The sequence below is a fragment of the Narcine bancroftii genome, chromosome 8 (assembly GCF_036971445.1).
Source record: "Narcine bancroftii isolate sNarBan1 chromosome 8, sNarBan1.hap1, whole genome shotgun sequence".
Lineage (NCBI taxonomy): Eukaryota > Metazoa > Chordata > Chondrichthyes > Torpediniformes > Narcinidae > Narcine > Narcine bancroftii.
Window position 1 is genome coordinate 104,773,623 of NC_091476.1, and position 23,462 is coordinate 104,797,084.

The window sequence follows — 23,462 nt, forward strand, 5'->3', positions numbered from 1 at the left end:
GTTGCACAGATTTTCAGCATGCTTAGATGTGTCAACAGTGGAATAGCAAGCGGAACAGTCATCCTTACTCTGTTATGTTGCAAATCTGTTTCCAGTCCTTCCCCAATCTAGGTATCACTCACACATTATGTGTGCTTCATGTCTTCCCATTCTCTTTTCTCACCTTGCGGACTGACCTTGGCCTAAGTTTGGATAGCTGTTCCATAGCGAAATATGGGTATATACTGAATATACTGGTAGGCTAGTTATCCATGGTGCCAATGATATCTAAAGATATCCAACTCACTGCTGGGTCTTCCTCATATTTTCATATTGAAATATTTATCAACTGGTAGTTAATCTTTGAAAGTCCTTCTTGAATCTGCTACCAACACTGTTTCAAGCGATGGATTCCAGTTCACAACTACTTTCTCTGTAAAATCTTCATTTGATCTTTTTGCCATTTCAATGTCCTCTCCTCTGGTTGCCCTTGCACCAATGGAAAAAGTCTCTCCTGATGTCCATCCCCCTTATAATTTTTCCTACTCCAGGAAGATAATCCCTGCAAAATGCCTCATATACGATGTGATTGGAGTAAAGTTCTTCTGCATCTTAGCTTGATTTCCTTCTGAGGATGAGGTTTCGGAGTTGCATGCAATAACAAGTTCATCAGTGGCAGGTACCAAAGCTAAGAATGACCAATTAACTCACCCAAGAAAGCTATTGCTTTTCTGAGTGACCCATACAAACTCTCACATTATGGGGTCTGCAGACACAGTGTTTACGCACTTTCCCCACATGATCACATTACTCTAAGGTGTTGACCGGTAGTTATCAGCTTCATGCCATTGTTACCTGAATATCATCTGCTGTCAGGTGGCTTTTCATCTCAGTCTTCTTTTCAGGAGGTGGAGGTTTATGGGATGGTGGCAAATCAATCCTGTTTGTGCCAGAAACATAAATATTTCAGTCTAGGGGCTACAATTATTGTGGAGACTCCACTCAATACAAGAACATGAATTAATTTCACTTCATGGAATTTCAATTCACACGCCTCAGATCTTTTTTTTTAATATCAATTTTATTACCAGGCTGCCCTCTAAATGACCCTCACTCCAGCTGGAGTACAGGCCATTGGATACACTCTGTCCTGTCTAAACCTCGCAGGCAAACATTGGTTATTTCATGAACCTGTATTAATTCTGAGTGCCTGCTGTTTGGACTCAAATGAATTGCTGTAATTGCCAATAAATGTCGAGTGACAGCTAGGATCACAAGTTGAAGCTCATACACCATTGAGCTACCAGCCCAAAATTACATGTTAACTGCTCTATCTCAATGACCCATGAGATGTTCCCAGAGAGACAGATTGGGGATTGTAATGAAATTAACATTCTCTCTTAGATGCTGCCTGGAATAAGATCCAAGCGAATGAGTGTCCTTGGTCCAAATATAATTGCCACCAGAGCTTTATAGGCAAGTTAAGGATCTGCTTACTGAAACCCTGGGAAAAATATTAGGATTTGTTAAGGGTCGGCACCAGATGTTGTACGTACTACAGTTTGCTCCACTTCAGAAACAAATAATTCTGTCATTGTTTGTCAAGGACAAGTGAAGCGAATCTCCAAGGTGAGTCAAGCTAGACTGATTTATAAGCAGTTGAACAAGTTCTTACCTCTTACCTGTTAGCCTGTGCTCTTCCCTCTTCATCCCTCATTCCCCTTCTCCCCATCTTTTTATTCAGGTATCTGCCTGTTTTCTTTTGCTTATTCCTGATGAAGGTCCCAGGACCGAAACATCGGTTACCCTTCTCTTCCTATGGATGCTGCGTGGCCTGGTAAGTTTCTCCAGTACCTTTGTGCATTCTGATTAATTTATAAGCAATATGGAGGAGAATGATTTGTCATGTCTTTCAATGAAATTTCTGATAGATTTCTGCATGGAAATCCCAAAGAGAAAATGAGAAGATGTAGAATTAGTGACAGTGATGGAATTAGTTATGGCCAGGTGACCAGTATCAGCTGTGGAAAGATGACAGTAACTGAGTTGAGGTGGAAGATGAGGAGATGTGCAGGAGGATCAGGAATGTGTGGGATAAGAACTTTTGGAGGTAAGAAATAAGGGGATGATGAGTTGGATATATTGAGTTGGGCAGATGTAAGGAACGATACAAAATGATGAGAATTGGGGGAATGTGGAAGGCTGGGTGGGGAGGTGGTTTGGTCATGGGATAGGGGTTAATGACCGAAGCTAGGTAATTAAATAATAATCCCCTCCGACTATCAAGGTCAAATTAACTCCTCCCCACTTAATGAGTTTGTATGATTTATCAACCTTCCCACTCCTATTGCACAAATGACAGGATCACTCAACTCCGTGAATCTTTCAGCTGGGCAACAAAATCCATTTGTCATGAAACTATTCTCCACCAAAGGATGCATGGGATTGTGAACAGGCAAGAGAGAGGAAGATAAAAAATAAGTGGACTGCAGAACCCAATATGGTCCTTTGATCTTGCCCTGCCTTTCAACAAGACCAGTGCTAATCAACTCCATTTGCTTGCTTCAGTCTGCTATTTGTTTGATTACCACTATGGCTAAAAGTCTATTGATCTTCAATGTACTCATGATTCAGATCTCTGTAGTAGAGTCACAATCCCGTGAATGCACAATGGTGGAGGGCTACCTCACATCTCCAATGACCTGGGTTTAATATTGGCCTCTGGTTCTGTGGGTGTGTCATTTCCACATACTCTCTGTGACAGTGGGGGTTTCCTCCCACATGCCAAAGACTGTGGGCTGGTATTTAAATGGCCATTGCAAATTGTCCCAAGGCGAGTGTAATGGTAGGGTCAGGGGGTGGGGGTGGGGGGTTGTTGATGGGAATGCAGGGAGAGCAGAATGGGATTAGTGTACAATTGGTGGCTGATGGCTGGCATGCTCTCATTGGGCCATAGGTCCTGATTCTGTGCAGAATAACACTATAATTCCAAGAGACTCACAGTTTTGTATGTGAGAACCCTTATTCTGGGATGATGACGTCTCATTTCTCAATTGTTCAGCCAGAAGATAAAGTCCTGCTGAGCTCCTTAAGATTTGAATTGGTTTCAGAGAGATAACTTTCCAATCTTCTTATCTGCAGAAAATATGTTCAATCTACCCAATCTTTGCTCCAGGACTATCCATCTGGTGCTGATCTCTGCTCAACTTGCTCAATTACGCATCGCCTTGCCTGTTCATGGGGCTCAACAAATACAGATGTAGAGTCACCATTTCTGTATCTGTCTTGGAGCAAAATATTCATTTTTCAGGATGACTGTGTAATTGCAAGATCCACAAAAGCTAAACAAGCAAACCACATTGCTGCTTTGAAACCTTTCTTAATACTGATTTATCAATTTTGAGAGGTAAAGCTTTCCGATTCAAACTACATAAGGACTAACAATCCATCAATGCTGTTTACCAGTACGACAGTAGCATTAACTTGTATTTATAAACCACCTTTCCTGTAATAATACTGTCCAAGGCATTTCACTGATGATACTGTATTATTAAATACAATTTACTCCTGAGTCATATAAGGGGATCTGCAGTTCAGTGGCCAGTAGGCAGGACAGAAAGGTAAGTTTTTAGTGAAAACACAATGCTGGAGAAACTCAGCAGGTCAGACAGTGTACTTTACATAGCAAAGATAAAGATACATAACCAATGTTTCGGATTTGAGCCCTTCATCAAGTGGACAGGCACACAAACAAAATAGGAGGGGAGGAGCAAGGAGGCAGGAGGTAATAGGTGGATAAGGGAGGGAGGGCACACCAGCAACAGGGCAGGGGGATGGCTCTGTAAATAGAGAGGGAAGCGAGTGTCGAGCTGGAAGAAAGAAGACGGAGTGATGGGAAGAGCGGGAGAACAGGAAGTAGGCTAGCAGAAATCGGAAGTCGACATTAATGCCATCTGGCTGGAGAGGGCCGAGATGGAAAATTAGGTGTTGCTCCTCCAATTTACGGGTGGTCTTGGTTTGTTAGAACACAAGGCCATGGACAGACATGTCAGTGTGGGAGTGGGGTATAGAATTGAAATGGTTGGCCACTGGGAGATCCCTTTCACTGATGCAGACAGAGCAAAAGGTTGCTCTGCGAAGTGAACTCCCAGTTGCTCTCCTAGGGCATGTTTTAGTAGGTTTGGGGTGAGAAAGAGGAAAGGAAAGGAGACCGCAGAATTGGATCTGAATGCCAGAGGTCTTTTGTGATTGAAGACACTTCAGGAATGGTATTCGGATGGAAACAAGGAATGGACAAAAGCCTAGAATTGCAAGTGCACAGGCATCTAGACGGACTGACAGTCACCTCAGGAGTGAGAACATGATGACCGTTGAGAGGCACAGTGGTGCAGGCGGTTGAGCATCTGCCTCACAGATTTCAGATTTATTGTCAGAGTACATACATGGCATCACATATAACTCTGAAATTCTTTTTCCTGCAGGTGAGGCAGAATTACTACTTCATGGTAGTGCAAAAAAAAACTGTACACAATGTACAGACCTGTACATAAAGACCTGTAAACTGATAATGAATGTAATCAAACTGACCATGCAACAGAGAGAATAAAAAAATCAAGAAAGTGCACAAGTAAGAGTCCTTAATGAGTCCCTGATTGAGTTTGTTGTGGAGGCGTCTGATGGTGGGGGGTAGAAGCTATTCCTGACTATGGTGATGTGAGCCTTGTGGCATCTTGTAGAGCTCGTGGAAAGAACCAAAGACTTGTTGATCCAAACCAAGGCTTTTATTAGCATAAGACTGGAGCTCTTCACAGGTGGCCGACCAGTCCGGAATGATTCGACCTGGCTAGGGACACAACCCTTTAAGGCCCAGACAGTAGGCGTTGCTAAGCTCTCAGCCAATCGCTGTAAGCAGTCATTACACACTAGATACTGTAACTATATACATTGGTGATAGGTCTGTACTATCACACATCTCTACTTCTTTCCTGATGGCAGCAGTGAAGACAGAGTGTGTGCTGGGTGGTGTGGATTCATGACGATTGCTGCTGCCCTCTGATGGCAGTATCGTAGATGTTCTTGATAGTGGGGAGAAATTTGCTTGCGACGTCCTGGGCTGTGTCCACTACCTTCTGGAGGGCTTTATGCTCAAGGACATTGGTGACCCCATACAAGACCGTGATGCAGCCGGTCAGTGTTTCAGGTGTCATACCAAACCTTTGCAAACTCTTGAGGAAATAAAAGCACTGACGTGCTTTCTTCACAATGCCATTAGTGTGTTGGGCCCAGGAAAGATCCTCTGAGATAGTGACTTCAAAGAACTTAAATTTGTTCATCCTCTCCATCTCTGATCCCCCAATGATCACTGGATTGTATATCTCTGGTTTTCCCTTCCTGATGTCAACAATCGGCTCCTTGGTTTTGGTGACATTCAGTGCAAGATTGTTGTTGGTGCACCATTTGGCCAGGTTTTCAATCTCCCTCCTGTAATCTGACTCTTTGCCTTTCAATATACCACCAACCTGCCATGGCATCACTGGCAAATTTGGTGATGGTGCTATTGTTGTAATGAGCCACACAGTCGGAGAAGTGTGGAGAGCAGGTGGCTAATAACACAGCCCTGTGGTGCTTTGGTACTGATGGTGATTGTGGAGAGTCCCAGGCCTTGGAGTTTGCTGACGATCTTTGAGGCGATTAATGGTGTCAAATGCTGAACTGCTGCAATGAATCAGGTTTAATCTTAACCCACAATGTTGTCTGATGTTTTCATGCACTCCTTGTAATGTGTGTTTCCTGTAGGTGTTCCTGCTCTCTCCCACATTTCAAAGAGGCACTGCTTGGTTAGCTGGTGACTGTAAATTGTCCTTAGTGTAGGTCGGCAGCAGGAGAATTGGAGGGTGTTGATGGATGTGAGTCAGAATAGGTTGCAGGGGGATAAGTGCAGATGGGATTCTCTGAAAGCAAGCATTGATTCAATAGGCTAAATGGCTCCTTCAATGGCATTGAAGATAATATGAGAATTTGTGCTGTTCTACAAGTCGCAAGTAATGTTGCTATCATTTCATTTTATAAAAATATAGCATGGTGGAAGGGCCTTCTGGCCTATGATACCCATGCCACCCAATTAACCTACAAGTCTCGTATATTTTGGAGGACGGGAGAAAACCAGAGCACTCAGAATAACCCTATTCAAGTCACGGGGAGGATGTACAAACTACTTACACATGTTCAGTTATTATTGTAGTTATTGAAGCCCAGCTCTTCAATCATAGAAACAGGCCCTTTGACCAACCCATCCGTATTGCCTGTAAAACCTATCAACACTAAACTCATTTGCTTGCAGTCGGTCAGTATCAATCCATTCCTTTCATTCCAAGTAACTTCACAAATGCCTTTTAAATATTGTAATTGTATCTGTCTCTACCACTTCCTCTGACAGGTCATTCCTTTTAACCACCACCCTGTGCGGTAAAAAAAAATCCCCTTTCAACTTCTTTCTTCTTACTTTAAACCTGTGCTCCCTAATTGTAGGACACCTGCTCTGGGGAAAAAGATTGCAACTATCCATCCTATCTATGCTCCTCATAATTGTATATACCTCTTTCAGGCCAACTCTCCACCTCCTTTGTTTCAGTGAGAATAAATCCAGCTTTCTCTATAACTGAGAGATTGGACGGAAAACTGGGAGATCACCTCGCTGACCTCCTTCTCTCTCTCTGCATCAATGATAGGGATCTCCCAGTGGCCTACCCTTTAAATTCCGTGCTCCACTCCTGCACCGACATGACTGTCCATAGTCTCAAACACTGTCAAACTAAGACTACCTGTAAATTGGAGCAGCAACATCTAATATTCTGTCTGGGCACTCCCCAACCAGATTGCAATAACAATGACTTCTCTGGCTAATCCTCTTCCCCATTCTCCCTCCCTTCCCCATCCCTCTCCATCCTTTCCTCCAGCTCTCCACCCCTTCCCTCTCCATTCACAGAGCCATCCACCCTGTTTGCTGTTATGTCCTCCCTCCCTTATCTACCTATTACCTCCTACCTGTGGGCCAGTGCTCCTCCCCCTGCCCTTCCCCGCCTACGTTTTGCTCATATTAAAGACTCAAGGCAGAAACGTTGGTTATGAATCTTTATCTTTGCTATATAAAGGACACTGCTTGACCTGCTGAGTTTCTCCAGCATTGTGTTTTTACTTCAACCATATTGTCTGCAGAATTTCGTGTTTTACTCCAGTCTGTCCAATATCTCCTTAGACTGTAAGTGCAGCCCTCGATTCCAGACAGAATCATGGTGAATCTCATCTGCACTCTCTGTATTGTTACTTTATCCTACACTGAAGAGCTTGTTTCTGGCTGTAGAACTCAATGATTCTGTGATTGTGTATATGTTTACAGCCCTGTGCTTAATTATGGTTATTTGGTAATTTATGGTCTTCCTTTTTTAATTCATATTTTAAAGATCTGACCATCACTGGCAAGGCCAACATTTTATTGTCCACACCCACTTACCTTGAGAATGTGGCGGTGAGTTCCAGTGACAGTGACAATTTGCTAATATATTTTCAGCTTGTGTGTGATTTGGAGGGGCACTTGCAGGTGGTGGTGTACCAATGTCTCTGCTTCTTGACTCCTTATTGATAGAGGTTATGTGTTTGTGGGGGGGGGGGTTGTCTCAGTAGTCTTTCTCTGTATTGTAGTACATTTTGGACATGACACACATGCAACCACTGGAGGGAATAAATGTTTTAAGATGGAGAATGAGACAGCAGTCAAATGGGTTGAATATTGTTGAGCGCTTTGAGATTGTTGGAACTGCACTCATCCAGGTAAATGGAGACTATTCCATAAAGTTCCTAAGTGGTCCATTGGAGATGGTGGAAAGTCTTTGGAGTGTCAGAAAGTTGGTCATGCCACAGAATATTTAACCTCTGACCCACTCATGCAGCCTCTATATTAACGTGGTTGGTTCAGTTGAGTCCGTGGTGATTGGCAATATTCAGGGTATTCATGGTGGGTAACTCAACAATAGTAATGCCTCGAAATGTAGGTGGTTAGATTTTTTTGCAAATGGCTCCTACATAGCATATTTGTGGAGAAAACATGCCTGAATGCGGTCTAGGTCATGCTGCATGTAGACATGAACTGCCTTATTTGTTGAAGAGTTATGAATGGAACTGAACATTGTGTAATTATTAATGAACATCCCTGCTCTGATAAGGAAAGACTTTGAGGAAGCAGTGGAAGGTGGTTGGGTCAAGGAGACTGCTTTGATGTTTTGGAGGTGGAATGACTGATCTTTAAATTCACAACCAACTTCCTGGTCTGAGACATGACACCAATCAGTAGTGTATTTTTTACCAGATGCCTATTGACTTCAATTTTGCCAGGGTTAATTGCTGCCATATTTGGTGAAATGCTATCTTGATGTTAAGGCATACACATCTCCTCATCTATGAAAGCTAGCTCTCAGGTCCAAGATTGGATGAAGGTTGTGATGTGGGCTGGAGTCAAGTAATCCTATTGAAACCCAAAATGGACCAGTTACTAGAGAGTAGAAGCCTCTTAATAGCATTGTTGCTGAATCCTCCCATCAATTGGTTGATTATAATGTAGACTGATGGGATGTCATTAGTCAGAGTGGCTAAATAGGTTTCCTCTGCTAATTGGTACCTCTGTTTATCAGTGCGTGTGTTCATTTGCACCAGTGTTTGTATCTGCCTGTGGTTACCTGTCTGCACGTATCCATGCCTGTATCTCTCTGCGCTTGTGCTCAGCTTCAAGCATGTCTGACCATGCATATGTATCGTAGCATTGATGTTTGTCTCTTCCTGCGTTTGTGCCTCTGCTCATCTGCAGTTATCTGTGCCTGCACTTCTGGGTCAACATCACATCTATGGGGAATGCTGCCAATGGAGAGTAGCAGCAATCATCAAGGATCCAACCACCCAGTACATGCTCTATTCTCGCTGTGACTATCAGGAAAGAGGTATAGGGGCTAGAAAACTCGCACTACCCGGTTCAGGAACAGTTGCTACCCCTCCACTATCAGACTCCTGAACAATAAACTCAATCAGGGACTCATTAAGGACTTCCTTTTGCACTTTACTTCCTCTCTGCATTGTGCAGTCAATTTGTTTACATTTCTTTACTTGTTTGTGTGTTCATTGTGTACAGTTTCTTTTGCACTACCAATAAGTGGTAATTCTGCCTCGCCCGCAGGAAAAAGAATCTCGGGGTTGTGTGTGATGTATGTTATATACGTCATGTATGTACTCTGACAATAAATCTAAAATCTGAAATCACTGTCATAAATTCACGTAACTTTTCCAAATAAATTAACACCGAGACGTGATTTTTCTGAGTTTCGGATTGTGCTGACGATCACCAGAGCCACATATAGCAAAGGTGAAATGTATGGTTCCAGGCTGCCTGCTCTCACACTGAATGCCGGCAAGTATCTCTACAAACCACCTGGTTCAACTAATCTTCAGACCTCTATAATTAAAAATAGTAAGTCAAGACAGTTGCCATTGGAAAGAGATTAGATGTAATTAATTATAAACTTACACCAGCTATGATCTGACCCTGTGGTTCACCTTCTCTCAGCAATCCTTTTGAATCAATAGCTAACCCTTTCACCTCTCGACCAAACACATTTGTACCTGCTCATGATAGGAGTTTGGTCGAAGGTATACAGTATGGACCTCAGCACCCTTCTGACAGTCCCTTCGCTTGGGACTCCCTGGTAGGAGAGAGGGGGGATTGGTGGAAAAGTAGTTGTGACAGGGGTGGGATTAAGGCTTGATATACTGGCCTCTATTTGCATCTGCCTCTGGTGCTGCCATTACTGCCAATCCCTGAACCTCCCCTAGGGATTAAAAAGTTAATTTTGGAACATGGACAAGGTTAGCATGGAGTTGTCGTCCACAGCCTAGAAAAAGACCATTCATCCCAAATGCTACATGGTAGACTTTTATGCTCCACACAATCCACTTCTCATTCTATTTAATCTCAATTCTCTCTCATTACTTATCTACTTTCCCCTCAAAGGCACTGGCCTAAACTACTACATGTGTGGGCAAATGCCACATTCTAGCCACTTTTCAATAAGTTCTATTGAATTGCTTCGTAGAATTTTTGGTGACTAACAATACAAATAGTGGGTCAGGGAGCATGTATGGAGAAAGGAACAGCTTAAACATTTACCAAAGCATCAATCTGAAGTGTTAACTTAATTTTATATTCATCTGCTGGATACATTTTCTCCACACATACTATATTGTTCACAGTTCATAATCTTCTCAACCCCGTTGTAAGACTAATTCATAAGATATCCATCAGTTCAATCCTTGGTCTTTTCCTTTCTGCAGAAAAAAGTCCCAGCCCTGCTGCCTTTCCTCACGGTTATAACCTCTAGTTTTGGAAGCAGTTTTTTGAAAGCTGGATCTCAATTTAATAGGACAGGCACAGACTTTAAATAATTCCATTTTGTATACAGGCTCATGTTTCTGGTGTCTTGAATTGGAGATTGGGCACCTGCCTTCATCGTGTATTGGTAATCTGATCAGAATAAGATTACATACAGCTGGTCATCTACAACAGCACTAGTCCCGGTGCTGTCAACTGCTTCCTTGTATTTAACGTGATCCCTTCACCACAGTACAGCACATGTACCATATCATGAACCAAGAATGGTCCAATGAAGAGATATTAATCTTAATAATTTAAGAGTCAAGGATAAAGATCTAAATGTTGGAGTTGTGCAGAGAAAAGTTTCTGAATAAGAGAGGAACTGACACATAAATCAAAGTTAAATTCCCAAATGCCTCTCAGGTTGAACCTTTAGATCACTGATGCTACAAACTTTGGCGGTCTTCACAGTGAGTGGAGCACATTGCAGGAAAGCCCTATGCTATTGTATTTTAAAGGATGGCACATTCTCCCTGATAGCGTTTAACATTTCTGCTCAAGGTGGTGTTAACGTTTGGCTCCACAGCCATGGAGAGGAAATTATATTCATGCACGGAATCATGCTGAAGTGTAACTCAATGAAATATCAAACCGACAAAGCAGTTTACAAAAAAAACTTTTGTATGAAAAAATATCCATGGGCCCCTCCGCCTATCTTTCTCCTCACAAACTCGGACTCAGGGATATTTTTTAATAAGATCTTAACTGATTTAACTTAAAGAATAAGACTTCTAATTTAAGGTGCTAACTGCATATTAAAGGACTTGAGGCAAAAACGAATGTAGTCTGGCTTTACTGAGTGAGTTAAAGCAAGAGGGGTGGAGACGTACGTGAGTCAGAGATTGAGAGATAGGTAAAATCAGATTTGGAGAGTGAGATATAATAATTGATAGATTGAAAGATATATAGAAATGGAGGTCCTGAAAGGAAGATAGCAGTTGAAAGAGATGGATATTTAAAAACCGAACTTGACAGGAAGATATATAGATACTAAAAGGGAGAATTCATTATCTTTGTAAACACTGGGCCTTTGAGAATCATAACATTCTTCATGTTGATATCAAAACCAAAGTAGCCTCAGTTCCCTTGAACAAAATCACTTGAGCAGCAGACTTGGTCGAGAAGGGTCTGTGCTCTTTGCTCAACGCAGAGCCAACACCCAGTTACTATTCTTCAATCAACTGGTGGTTAAGGCCTGCCAAAATCACAGGATGAATGTGAGCTGAGTTGCTGATAAAATAGTTGAAAACTATTATCTTTTATTCATTAATAGTGATAGTTGACAAGCATGAATTTCCTTCTTTGGTATTCCTTCAGATGTTAGCCATCACCCCTCACACTGAATCGATATGCAAGGGCTAGCTGATTTTTTCTTCTTTTCTTTCCTTCCTCCCTTTCTTCTGCCTCTCCTCTTACTCTTTACAGATTTCATCATCAAGTGATACACTATGGGAACAGATCCATAGGCTTTCTAACTCCATGCAGATACTTACACTTAACCTATTTTAAACCCTTATTTTTATTCTCCCCACCTTATTATCAGCTCTTCCTAGACTCTCACCAACGCACCAGGGACAATTGACAATGGCCAAGTAACTTTAACCTGCAAACTGCATGTCTTTGAGATGGGGGAGGAAAGCCACCCAGTAATCGGGAGGAGGTGCAAGTTCCATGGAGACACCTCCAGAGGCCAGGGCTGAACTGTGGCACTGTGAAGCACTGGCTCTGCTACCGGTGCCACTGTGGTATACTTGAGAGTCATTGTATGTGGGACTTTAGTGATGGCTTGGGCTGAAATGTTGCACTCATGGATTCGTATTGCTGAATCAGGAATTTCCCCAAACTCATATTCCAAGTGGGAACTAGTCATCACTTGGGCAGGATCCAGTTAATTCTTGGTCCATACTTCGTGTGCATTCATGTGGTCATTTCTTAACTAATGGGGAGTCCAAAACAAAAGGGCACAAGTTTAAGTTAAGAAAGGATGAGTTAAAGGGGACTGGAGAGGCCAGCTTTTCACACAAGAGGGAGATGAGTACAATAACAATGTTTAAAAGACATTTGGACAGGTACTTAGATTTCAGATTTATTGTCAGAGTACATACATCGCATCACATACAACCCTGAGATTCCTTTTTCCTGTAGGCACGGCACAATTAGTAGTGCAAAAGAAAAATTATACACAGCGTATACATGTAAACAAATAAAGAAAAGTAAAAAGATAAGAAATGTAAAAAAACTGACTGTACAATACAGAGAGAATTTAAAAAATCAATGAAGTGGACAAGTAAGAATCCTTAAGTGAGTCTCTGATTGAGTTTGTCATTGAGGAGTCTGATGGTGGAGGGATAGCAGCTGTTCCTGAACTTAGTAGTGCAAGATGGGAAAGATTTAGGGCAAATCCAGGCCAATGGACGATTCAGGCTGAAGAGCCTGTTCCCATTGCCATAGACCTTAATGACTCTAGTACTCGGTCAATATTTGGTTGATCCTCAGCATGCAGTCACTATTTGGTTACTACTTGATCAGAAGTTGCCCCTTGATCAGTGCTATGCCAGTACTCACAGATCATTGTCCGTGTCTGCTCGATTCTTCTGCTGACGTCGATAAATGAAGAAAACAGTCACTACGGCACTGATGATGATAACGGCAGCGATAATTCCACCCAGAATTCCTATCACACTCCCAGGGGCTCCTTGGGGTAGTGGCTTATCTGTAAATAAGAAGGAAAAGTACATTTGTAAATTTGATTTATTCTGAACTCTATCAAAGAAATAGAATTTGTGTCCTTGCAAATCCTGAAGGACCATTGCACAGTAAACCCCTGGTATCCAGAAGTCAAACAACTATAGTAGCCTCAAGCAACCGGCAAAACCGAGAATAATAAATAAGAATAAAATAATTGGAAAAAATACCCAAGGTTAAAATTATAGAAATAAATGTTATCTAAAGTAACAAATAACCCTTTGGTGAAGATGGGAGGTGCATTAATTAGTCATTGTAACCAGAAAGTACACTTAGCTGGCATCTACCAATCCCCATAAGCACTGGATACCGGGTGGGGGGGGGGGGGGGTTTACTGTAAAACCATATTTGCAGAATGGAAAAATGTGCTTACAGGTGATCTCGGTGGGAGGATCCGCAAAAATGCTTCAGGCTGAATATCTGCTGGGCTGTAGATCTACTATATACTCTTGAAAATTTTGATCATGACTGGATGGTCTGGTGAGAAGACTCTCCCTGACTCTCCCCACTCTTTCATCTCTCCTCCCTTCGAGACGCTGATTCTTTGTTAGAAGTTCATACCCGATTGTCTTCACTCTCTTGTGGCCAGCCAGTAAATATCATTGGGGCGTACGAAGAGTGACACAGAAAGCTTAATTCCTCTTGCACACAATCACACTTCTCATGAAGGTCACTGGATTAGGATCGGACTTTGAAACCGAGGCTGAGTTCAGAGGTTCTGAGACCAATTACAGAGCCCACTCCTGAAGTCAGCTAACGTATTGGATTTCTGATCTCTCCAACTTAATTTGCCTGAAATAACCAGGATCTGCACATAGATGACAGGACAGTGAGATAGTATATCTGTTTACATTCCTATTAGTAAATATTTTTATATCTGGATAGATTCATATATATTTTTCTATGCCTATCTTTGCAGAAACATTTGTGAATTCGTACATCTGTTCAGTTGTGTTCACAATTCATTGTTCTGTGTGTGTTATATATTAATGCAAAAAGGTGGAAGCTGAGCTTCCTTTTTCAGGGAGTTTATTGTCTTCGAGCCTCTGTCTGGTACTGAGGTAGCAAAGCTCAGGACAGGAAAAAACTCCAGAGGGCTGTTAATTCAGCGTGCGACATCATGGGCACCAGTCTTCACTCCAGCGAAGACATCTACAAAATGTCTTAAGAAAGCAGCCAGGCTATGCCCTCTTTACTCTGCTTCCATTGGGAAAAAGGCAGAGGAGTCTGAAGATAAGTACTCAGTGGCACAAGGACAGCTTCTTCTTCTCTGCCATCAGATTCCTGAATTAACAATGAAGCACAGACACTACCTCACCTTGTCCTTTTCATTTTCTTGCACTATTTTTATTTATTTTGAAATGTAGGTTATATAAATGTATGGCACAAGACAATAAATTTCGTAGCATGACTATGACAATAAATTCTGATTCAAAGTACACTTCTGTTAGCACAATATTACGGAGATCTTCCAAAATGGCATCTGTCAAAGATCACAATTGTGACACATAATAAGCCCTCAAAAGCATCATCACTCCTTAATCTCAACTATATACATTCAATTTTATTTAAACTACACAACTTCTGTACTATGTTACTACAATCACCCTCTCCCTCCTTGCCCAACTAATCCAAAATTCCTTAATAATATCAATCAAATTCATTTGAGACCTCTCATCTCTGTCAGAGGGTCGAAACTCCACTTGAGACAGTGGAGGAATTTTTGCAGTCCAATGTCTGATTTGTCCAGATAATCCATCATCAGTAATTGGGCCCTGTGTTCCTTAATCAGCAGTTGTCTCTCGTGCTGGAAGGTGACTGAGAGCATCTGCCTTTCTATTGTATTTCCCAGGTTTGAGGGGAAAGGAATATCCATATGCTCTCAAGGTAAAAATTAATCTTTACACTCTTAGGAAAACCGTCTGAGGAACTTGCTTCATTTCACAGAACAGGGAAATCAGGTTGTGGTGATCTATGTAAATACACCTGTGGAACTACTGCACTCCAAACATGAAACCTAAACCTTCTTTATCCAGCTGACAGTTCTTCCTTGTCAGTGTAGACCCAATTGGCTGGTCAGAAGCACCTTCATCGATGAGACAACACAGTGCTGATACATCAATGGTGATGCATCACACAATAAGGTTAAGGACTCTACTTCATCTTGACTTGCAGCAAGTATTATACTGTTTACTGACAATAACCACACCAGCAGAGCGAGTATAAGACAGATTTAATAAACTAATATGTACACTAGGAGATCTTGTCTCTGTACTGACAATAACCACACCAGCAGTCCGAGTATAAGACAGCTTTAATAAACTAATATGTACACTAAGAGGTCTTGTCTCTCTGCAAGATGAACCTGGAAGGCTAGACTGTAGTTCTGGACTGCTTTATATACAAGGTCACTGGGATGACCCCTGGTGACCTAGTGGTGTAATTACATATCACCACACACTGGAGTTAAGTGCATGGTTATTTTTGCTAAGAACGTTAAAAATCCCAGAGCTGCCTTCAGTTTGATTACATTAGTTGGAGCTGGAGCACTGATAATGGTCTTTAACTTCCCTTGAACTGGGTGTCCCTGCAGTACCCTAAGTACTGCAGATTGTTCATTGAAATCTGCATTTTGACCATGCTTGCCTTTTCCAGCCTAGTCAAAAGATTTTCCTGATTGGGCAGATGTTAATTTTGTGTGGTTGCTATAGCCAAGTTTACGACAACTCTGGCAATGCTCTACAGCATCCCTCCCTCTTCTCGCACAAAACTCTGAATGGTAGTCAGTTACATGTGGACCAGCCCTTGGGTGTTGACACTCAAAAACCTCTGAAGCGAATTGCTAACACTATCTGTTGATCTGCACGTCTTGTATCTGATTTAGAGAACTGCTGCCTCTGAGAAAAAACTGCAACCAATTTGTTCCAGGAAAGGAACACTAATTACATTAAAACTCTGTCTAATTTTAACATTGATTTGTTTTACAGAAAAGAACTGCAACAGTATCTTGTAACCTTCCTTCGATATCTGGGGTTGAGAACCCGATGCTGCATCTGAGTCTATTTTTGTGACCATTTTCTTTTCTTCATTTTCAAAGCAGTTATACGTCTTTCCTTCTCTTTCTGTGATATTTTTTAGAGAGTTCTCACTCTCACTCCATCAAGGTAAGGTTACCCACCTGTTTCAAACAGGCATCAATCAAACCAGTGCCCAATAAGAATGTGGTAACCTGACAATCGACCAGTGGCCCTCTCATCAACGGTGATTAAGAGTTTTGAAAGGCTGGCACTGAAGCATATCAGCTCCTGTCTGAGTGGCAACATGGATCCATTCCAATTTGCCTATTGTAACAGGTCTATGGCGGATACCACCTCACTGGCTCTACATAAAACCACATCAGGATGCTCTTTATCGATTACAGTTCGGCATTTAACACCATCATCCATCAAAAATGATCAGCAAACTCCAAGATCTGGAAATCAATGCCCCACCTCAACTTGCTCACAGTGCAAGGTGCCTAGAGATACCTGGGCACAGCTGAGAGCGAGGCGGTGTAGGGGCTGTTTTTTTTTAAATCACAATGCCATTCTCTATCACTAATCTCCTCTCCCTTAATATCTGAAGGTCTGTCAGTGACTGTCTTGAATACATTCAGTAACTGAGCATTCACACCCTTCTTCTTCAAAGTTCCAGATTCAGTACCCTTTGATACATACTTTTCATCTAATTCATGAATGATCAAGTCCTATTTTGAAAGACCAACTGCCTCCCCACATCTGTCCTGTCAAAATCATGAATGATGGACTTATGAATTAAATTATCTTTCATTCTCCTCCCTGCTTCACTCACTAACGAAATGGTGAGTCTAGTAGAGGATGCATCGCTCTATCACCACCAGCTCATTTCATCTCCAGCTCCAGCCATTTCATCTACAGCTCATTTCAGAGTTGAGCATTTATGGGAGCATGCCTAGACATTAGGGATGAGCTAAACCCCAAAAGCCTGCCAGTCAGGTATTCCCTCGTGAACTACTCGCTGTCAGCCAGATCAACTCTGCCTTTGCTTAATAATTGCAGCTCAATCTGGCAGATCTAGTGTCAAATCAGTGATGTACAGGAAACAATACCTTGCTGGGTTGGTGTTGGAATCAGCCACACTTTGTGATTGCCTTCACTCCTCTCCATGAGCAGCCCACAGCAACAGAGAGTGGGCAGCAGGCCGTCGGGAGAGAGCAGGAGAGGGGCATTATTATTAAAAAGATTTTTACTGTTTTCCTACTTGCATGTTTTGTCCAAGTTTTAAATGCTTACTGGTAAATACACTAAAAAAAGGTACACAAACACATCCCTTCCCATCATGGTGTCGGAAAGCCGGATCGCACCTTTTACTCAGATGGTGTTCCAGCGCTAACTCTGCTGCCGGAAAAAAGCCGGGACTAGAATGACACCACCATTCTGTGTCGGTGCTTTTTACACTGCAGGCATAGCGTAAAAAAGTTGCAAATATCCCAGAATGATGTGGCCGTGTAAAAGGCTTAAAGGTTAGCGTGCATGCAATTTGAGATCAGGGGACTATCTGGTGCTTATTATAGTGTGGATTCTGAGAGTGCAGGCAAGGACATTAGGAAGTTGTGTCATCGGTGCTGGGAACTCGATTTCATGGGTCAGTAAACCAATCAAGGGCTGCTAGCATATCTGCCACATGGCTGCACTCCATCTGAATTGGAACAGGGTAGACGAAGATGGTTAGTGCCTGAATGAAACTTATTTCCTTTAAAAAGACCACCAAGGTATTGTGATCTAATTCAAGCTCTCAGAAACCAGTTAACTTTGAAAATGAAATTACTAATACAATAAGAAGCTAGATTAAAGAGTGACCTCCCTGCTGAGATTGCTTAAAGCCTCCTCTGGTTAATTCCAGTTCTCCTCAGCAGCACTGAATTCTTCTGCCCATTGTACCTTTCAGAAGCTCTCTCCCTGAATTGATAAAAACACAAAGAGCAGTCTGTCTGAAGTAATTCTTGGCATTTCTGTGCCTGTGTGACGTAGATCTCCTCTGATATAAACTTTGAACCTGTGCCAACATTGACCATTTCAAACCCAACATCAGTCCAAAGGTTTATATATTTTTAAAACCTGACACACATCCTTGAATAAAAACACACGGAAATGCTGGAGGAACTCAGCTGGTCTCACAGCATCCATTGGAGGAAACGATATATTGGGTATTACCAACGTTTTGGGCCTGAGCTCTTCTTCAAGAATGCTATGGACGCTGCAAGACTGACTGAGTTCCTCCAGCATTTCGGTGTGTTTTTACTACAGTCACAGTGTCTGCAGACTTTTGTGTTTCACATATATTTGAATAGCAAAAAAAAATAAACGAGTTGCTGGTGGAACTCATTGGGTCAGGAAATATCTATGGAGGGAAATGGAGAAATTTTCAAGTAGAAACATTTACGGGTGGCACAGTTAGAGTGGCAGTCAGCGCAATGCTGTTACAGTGCCAGTGATTGGGACTGAGATTCGAATCCCGCATTGCCTATGAGGAGTTTCCCCATGTCTGCATGGGTTTTCCCCAAGGGGCTCCAGTTTCCTTCCACTGTTCGAAACGTACCGGGGTAATTGGGTGGCACAGACTCATTGGGTGTTACCTTGCTGTATATCTAAATTCAAAATAAAAATTTAAGGACACTTCATCAAGCCATTTCCCTCCAGCAACTTGTTTTGTTTTGCTCTAAATTTCAGAATCTGCATGCTTTTGCGCCGAATGTGTCAGTCATGGGTCAGTCAGGATGCCAGGTTTTAGTGCATGAGGTTATAGATTCAAGTCCGACTTTGGGATTCCTGTTTGTAATTCAGACTGACACTTCAGTGTGCTGCTGAGGGATTGTCATCCTTTGAGTGTGACATGAAAGCAAGGCTCCTCCTAGTTGTTCTTCTGTTGTTCAGGGTCATAAGATCTCCCAGTGTCTTGACATACACTCCCCTCTAGACTTCCAACTAACTGATCATCCATCTGTCAGAGTGCTGTTGTGTGGCCTAGCTGTGTGCAAATTACCAGGCACTGCACTTCAAAGTATTTCATTATCTGTGAAATACTTTCAGATGTTCCTGGGATATGTTCAGGTTTTGTATAAGTCTTTTCACTCATATTGTTTGGATAACCACAAAAAGGTTTACAAAAATAGAACCACATATTTAATTAAAGGTCATCAGTCGCTCTTAAAAATGTATCAGTTAAATTTGTATTGAGGTGCAAACATTCATCCCACTCACTATTGTCGAGACAAAGCGACAAACACATTGAAAAATCAGCCGTACAAAACATGGTTGTTATAGCAACTGCAGAAGTTATGGAACATGAAAAGAACACACTTTCCATAACAGAAATACCTTCCACAAGCCCTGCTCACTCTACCTCTTGCAGACTCTTCCCCCAAATTTATTCCCCTTTCTCATCCTTGTATGGATGGCCTGATTGTGGATTTCTGGACTCTGCTTTATATTCTTCTACTGCTCTTGTACTTGACCCTGTCAAGGGCCCTACTCACCATTTAATTCCTGTGTAGCATATTTCTCTTGACTTTTACTTCCCTTGTCAATTGATCATTACATCAGCAATGTCCTTCCTTTCATCATGAAGTCAATGTCCACTGATAATTGACTACACTATTCAATTTCATTGAGCTCTTCAAATACTGAAGGAGTCTATTCCTACGGAGACTAGGATCTGATGGTTCAACAATGGGCAGATATGTTACAAATAAAGTTCACCTCACACAATGACTGCCTTGGGCTCTTTATCTTATTCACCTTGTAAGATACTGGAAGATGGCTGGTCATGAACTGACAAACAATTGTACTTTATTTATAAAAGAACTTATAAAGGAACTAACACAAAGAAAGCAGCAGTTCTCCACTGCTTGCATTTTATCACACAGCCAGACAGTTTCTCCTTAGAGGTACACATCCGGTATATGGTACCACTAAAACTGATTTGTGTGACATCTTTCAGCTCTACTACTGTCAGAGCTCTCTTACTTCTTTGGTTAGATAGAAGTGGGGATGAGGTCCTGAAGGAAGAAGTTGAAGAGTTAAGGAAGAAGTTAAAAAGCAGGACCTCAAGTTTCCAGCTGAAGTGTTAGATGCAGGCTGGATTTTAATATTTAAGGAAAAGTGTATGGTCGAGAGAGGTGTGGAAGGTTACGGGCTAGGTGCGGGTCAATGGGACTAGGAGAGGAAGGTGTTTGGCATGGACTTGAAGGGCCGAACTGGCCTGTTTCTGTGCTGTAATTGTTACATGTTATATATGTTATTATATATGTTTTTTCCCCCTTCAGTGGTGGGGAAAGGGATAGCATCTTTCAAGAGACAAGATGGGAAGAGATGTCATCCAGGTTAAGGGGAGAGAGGTGTCAGAAATGGTCCAAATGAATTGGTGGGGAGGGTGGATGTTGACAACAAAGTTACATTAACTGTACTGCCCTAAAATTGTTGAATTCTACACAGGTACAAGAGGCACCTCCAATTCCATCAATTATATAGTAGAAAAAGCATTGAGGGGTAGTAAAGGAGTAGGTTTGAAGCAGGGACTGGTTACACAGCTGACGGAAAGAAAGGCTTCACTTGAATCCATGTATGTTCATGCTGCACCCTCTCTTTTGAGAAAAAAATGGAGGAATTGAAAGACAGTATTGGTTAGGAGGAACCAATCAGATCTGTGTTAAAAGAAGAAGCATGTATGACCCACTGAGTCCCTCCAGCTTCTCATTATTTGCTCACGGTTACAGCATCTGCAGTTCCTTGTGAGTCTACTGCCTTCTGTTGACCATCCAACATTTTTATTAAAAACACACCAAAATGCTGCAGGAACTCAGCTGGTCTTTTCAGCATCTACAGAAGACAAAGATATAATGGTGATGTTTCGGATCTGAGTCCTTTAACGAAAAATCGGAAAGGGCAGAAGCAGGATATAACAGAAAGTCTCAGAATTTAAACAATGGGGGAGGAATCCAGACCAACAAAAGGTGTTAATTGGGTATGATATGGGACTAGATAGAATTTATAATGTCTATATGAAAGGAGACAGAGAATGGAGAGTTGACAAGGAAGAAAGGGGTGTGGGGGGGGGGGGGTAGTTTAACGAAAGCCAGAGAAGTCAATATTAATGCCATCTAGTTGGAGGGTGTCCAATTTAGCCTAGGTTTGGGTAAATCTACACTTAACCTACAATAGTAGCCAGGGGCGCAGTGCTAATTTTTTTTAGGTACCAGAGCACACCAAAAATGGCGACAAAAAGCCACCCCATGAGGTGCTGGAACGGCGGTCCAGGGAGTTCCGGAGCAGCACTGCACCCCTGATAGTAGCTGTTTATTCAAGATGCACACTTGCATTTCACAATAATTTAATCTCTAATGAGTGAATCCTTGAAATCTGTGTAAGTGTGGGAGCCTTCTAACAATCTGTCCTTTATTCAAAAAGTATCAAAGAATTCTCCATGCCCCCAGACACAAGAATTACAAAACAGTCAAATGTTTCATTTCAAGCCAAGTTGCAAAACATTTGTATGCAACTAATACATTCTCCAGGGTCTTATTTAAGGGCTTAATGGTATGGTACAGTTCTTTCCCCTTGACCAATCAGATGCAAAAACATCTTAAATTTTGTCTGTACTATTTGATCACCATAACCCGCTGATCAACAAGGGTTATCTCTTTCCTCCAGTGCTTACAGACAGGTGACTTGCCAACCAATCCAGTGGCTTAGCTGGCTTTATTTGTTCCATTGTCCACTCTCTTCCCTTCTCTTGGGCATATCTCAGTTAGCAGGAAACATGCTTACTGTTTGGTATTCTGAATCAGGCACAACATTCCAGCTACCAAGTTTTCTGACACCTCGTCTCAGTATCTTTCCTTCCTTTCTTTGCTCGTTGGAGTATAAATGATTATTTGAATGTACAAATAAAATGAACTTCACCTATAAAAGAAGTTTACATTGTGCAAAGACGTATTTCTGTGCTGTGATAAACAAAAGTGATAAACTGAGCCCATTCTGGAATCTTGGGCAAAGAAAATCTGGAGGGACCCAGCCACTCAGACAGTATATATGGAGAGAAATGAACAGTCAATGCTTCCTTCTGGAGACTGGCTGCCCTCTTCTCTCCATGGCTGCTGCCTGTCCTGCTGAGTCCCTCCAGCTTCTCATTGTTTCCTCCATTGAGAGTCCTACTCCACAGGAGCATGTAACGTCCCTCTAAATGGAGAAAAGAAGGCTCGACACCTAAACCATTGCAGCGAACTAGAGAGCCATTGGTCAGATATGACAATTCCAAAAGTGGTTCTGATATTACAATGACTATCTTTAACAAGAGGGAGTCTAATCCACAAATCCTTGATATTTAATGCCTTTACCACTAATGAATTCTCCACCCATAGCAACCTTGAGCTGAGATTTGGTAGCTATGGCCACAACTGATATGAAACATCACTGGTCCAATCACATAATTAAAAATATAAACTGCTTGTCAGGTCAGGCATCATCTTTCCTGACTCCGACGAAGGGTCTCAGCTCTGAAACACGATTTCGCTTTCATCGATGCTGTCCTTCCCTGAATGGTTGTCAGAAATCTAATTGAATGCTGTATAAGGCATTGGTGAGGCCAAATTTGAAGTATTGTGTGCAGTTTTGGTCACCTAACTGCAGGAAAGTTATTAATAATATAGAAAGAGTGCAGAGAAGATTTACTAGGTTGTTGCCTGGACTTCAGGAACTGAGTTACAGGGAAATATTAAACAGGTTAGGACTTTATTCCCTGGAGCATAGGGGAAATTTGATAGAGGCATTTAAAATTATGAGGGAGATAGACAGAGCAAATGTAGATAGGCTTTTCTCATTGAAGGTAGGTGAGATACAAACCAGAGGGCATGGGTTAAGAGTGAAAGGGGAAAAGTTTAGGGGAACTTCTTCATTCAGAGAGTGGTGGGACTGTGGAACAACCTGCCGGCTGAGGTAGCGAATGCAGGCTCAATTTAACATTTAAAAAGAATTTGGAGGGCTTTTGACTGGGTGCAGATCAGTGGGACTAGGCAAAAAAAAAATGGTTTGGCAGAGACAAGAAGGGCTGAAGGGCCTGTTCTGTGCTATACTGTTCTATAGTTCTATGGTTTTAATTGTATAAATGGCAGAATATAATCAAGACTTAGGACCATTGGGATCATATAGTTCGCTTGCTTTTAGATCCATCAAACCATTGGTAATACCATGAC

The 23,462-nt window shown here is 41.9% G+C and overlaps 1 protein-coding gene across 9 annotated transcripts in view; it reads right to left on the bottom strand.

The window, feature by feature from the left end:
* The window catches only part of nectin1b (nectin cell adhesion molecule 1b), a 507,975-nt gene that overhangs the window by 44,402 nt on the left and 440,111 nt on the right, over positions 1-23,462 (bottom strand). For 5 of the 9 annotated variants that reach the window (XM_069894696.1, XM_069894690.1, XM_069894693.1 and 2 more), the window contains exons 6-7: positions 13,016-13,163; positions 835-919 (exon numbers count right to left, since the gene is read on the bottom strand). In XM_069894696.1, the coding sequence (XP_069750797.1) occupies positions 835-919; positions 13,016-13,163 (233 nt within the window). The remainder of the gene's footprint in view (positions 1-834; positions 920-13,015; positions 13,164-23,462) is intronic. The other 4 variants (XM_069894692.1, XM_069894701.1, XM_069894698.1 and 1 more) reach the window with 1 other exon arrangement.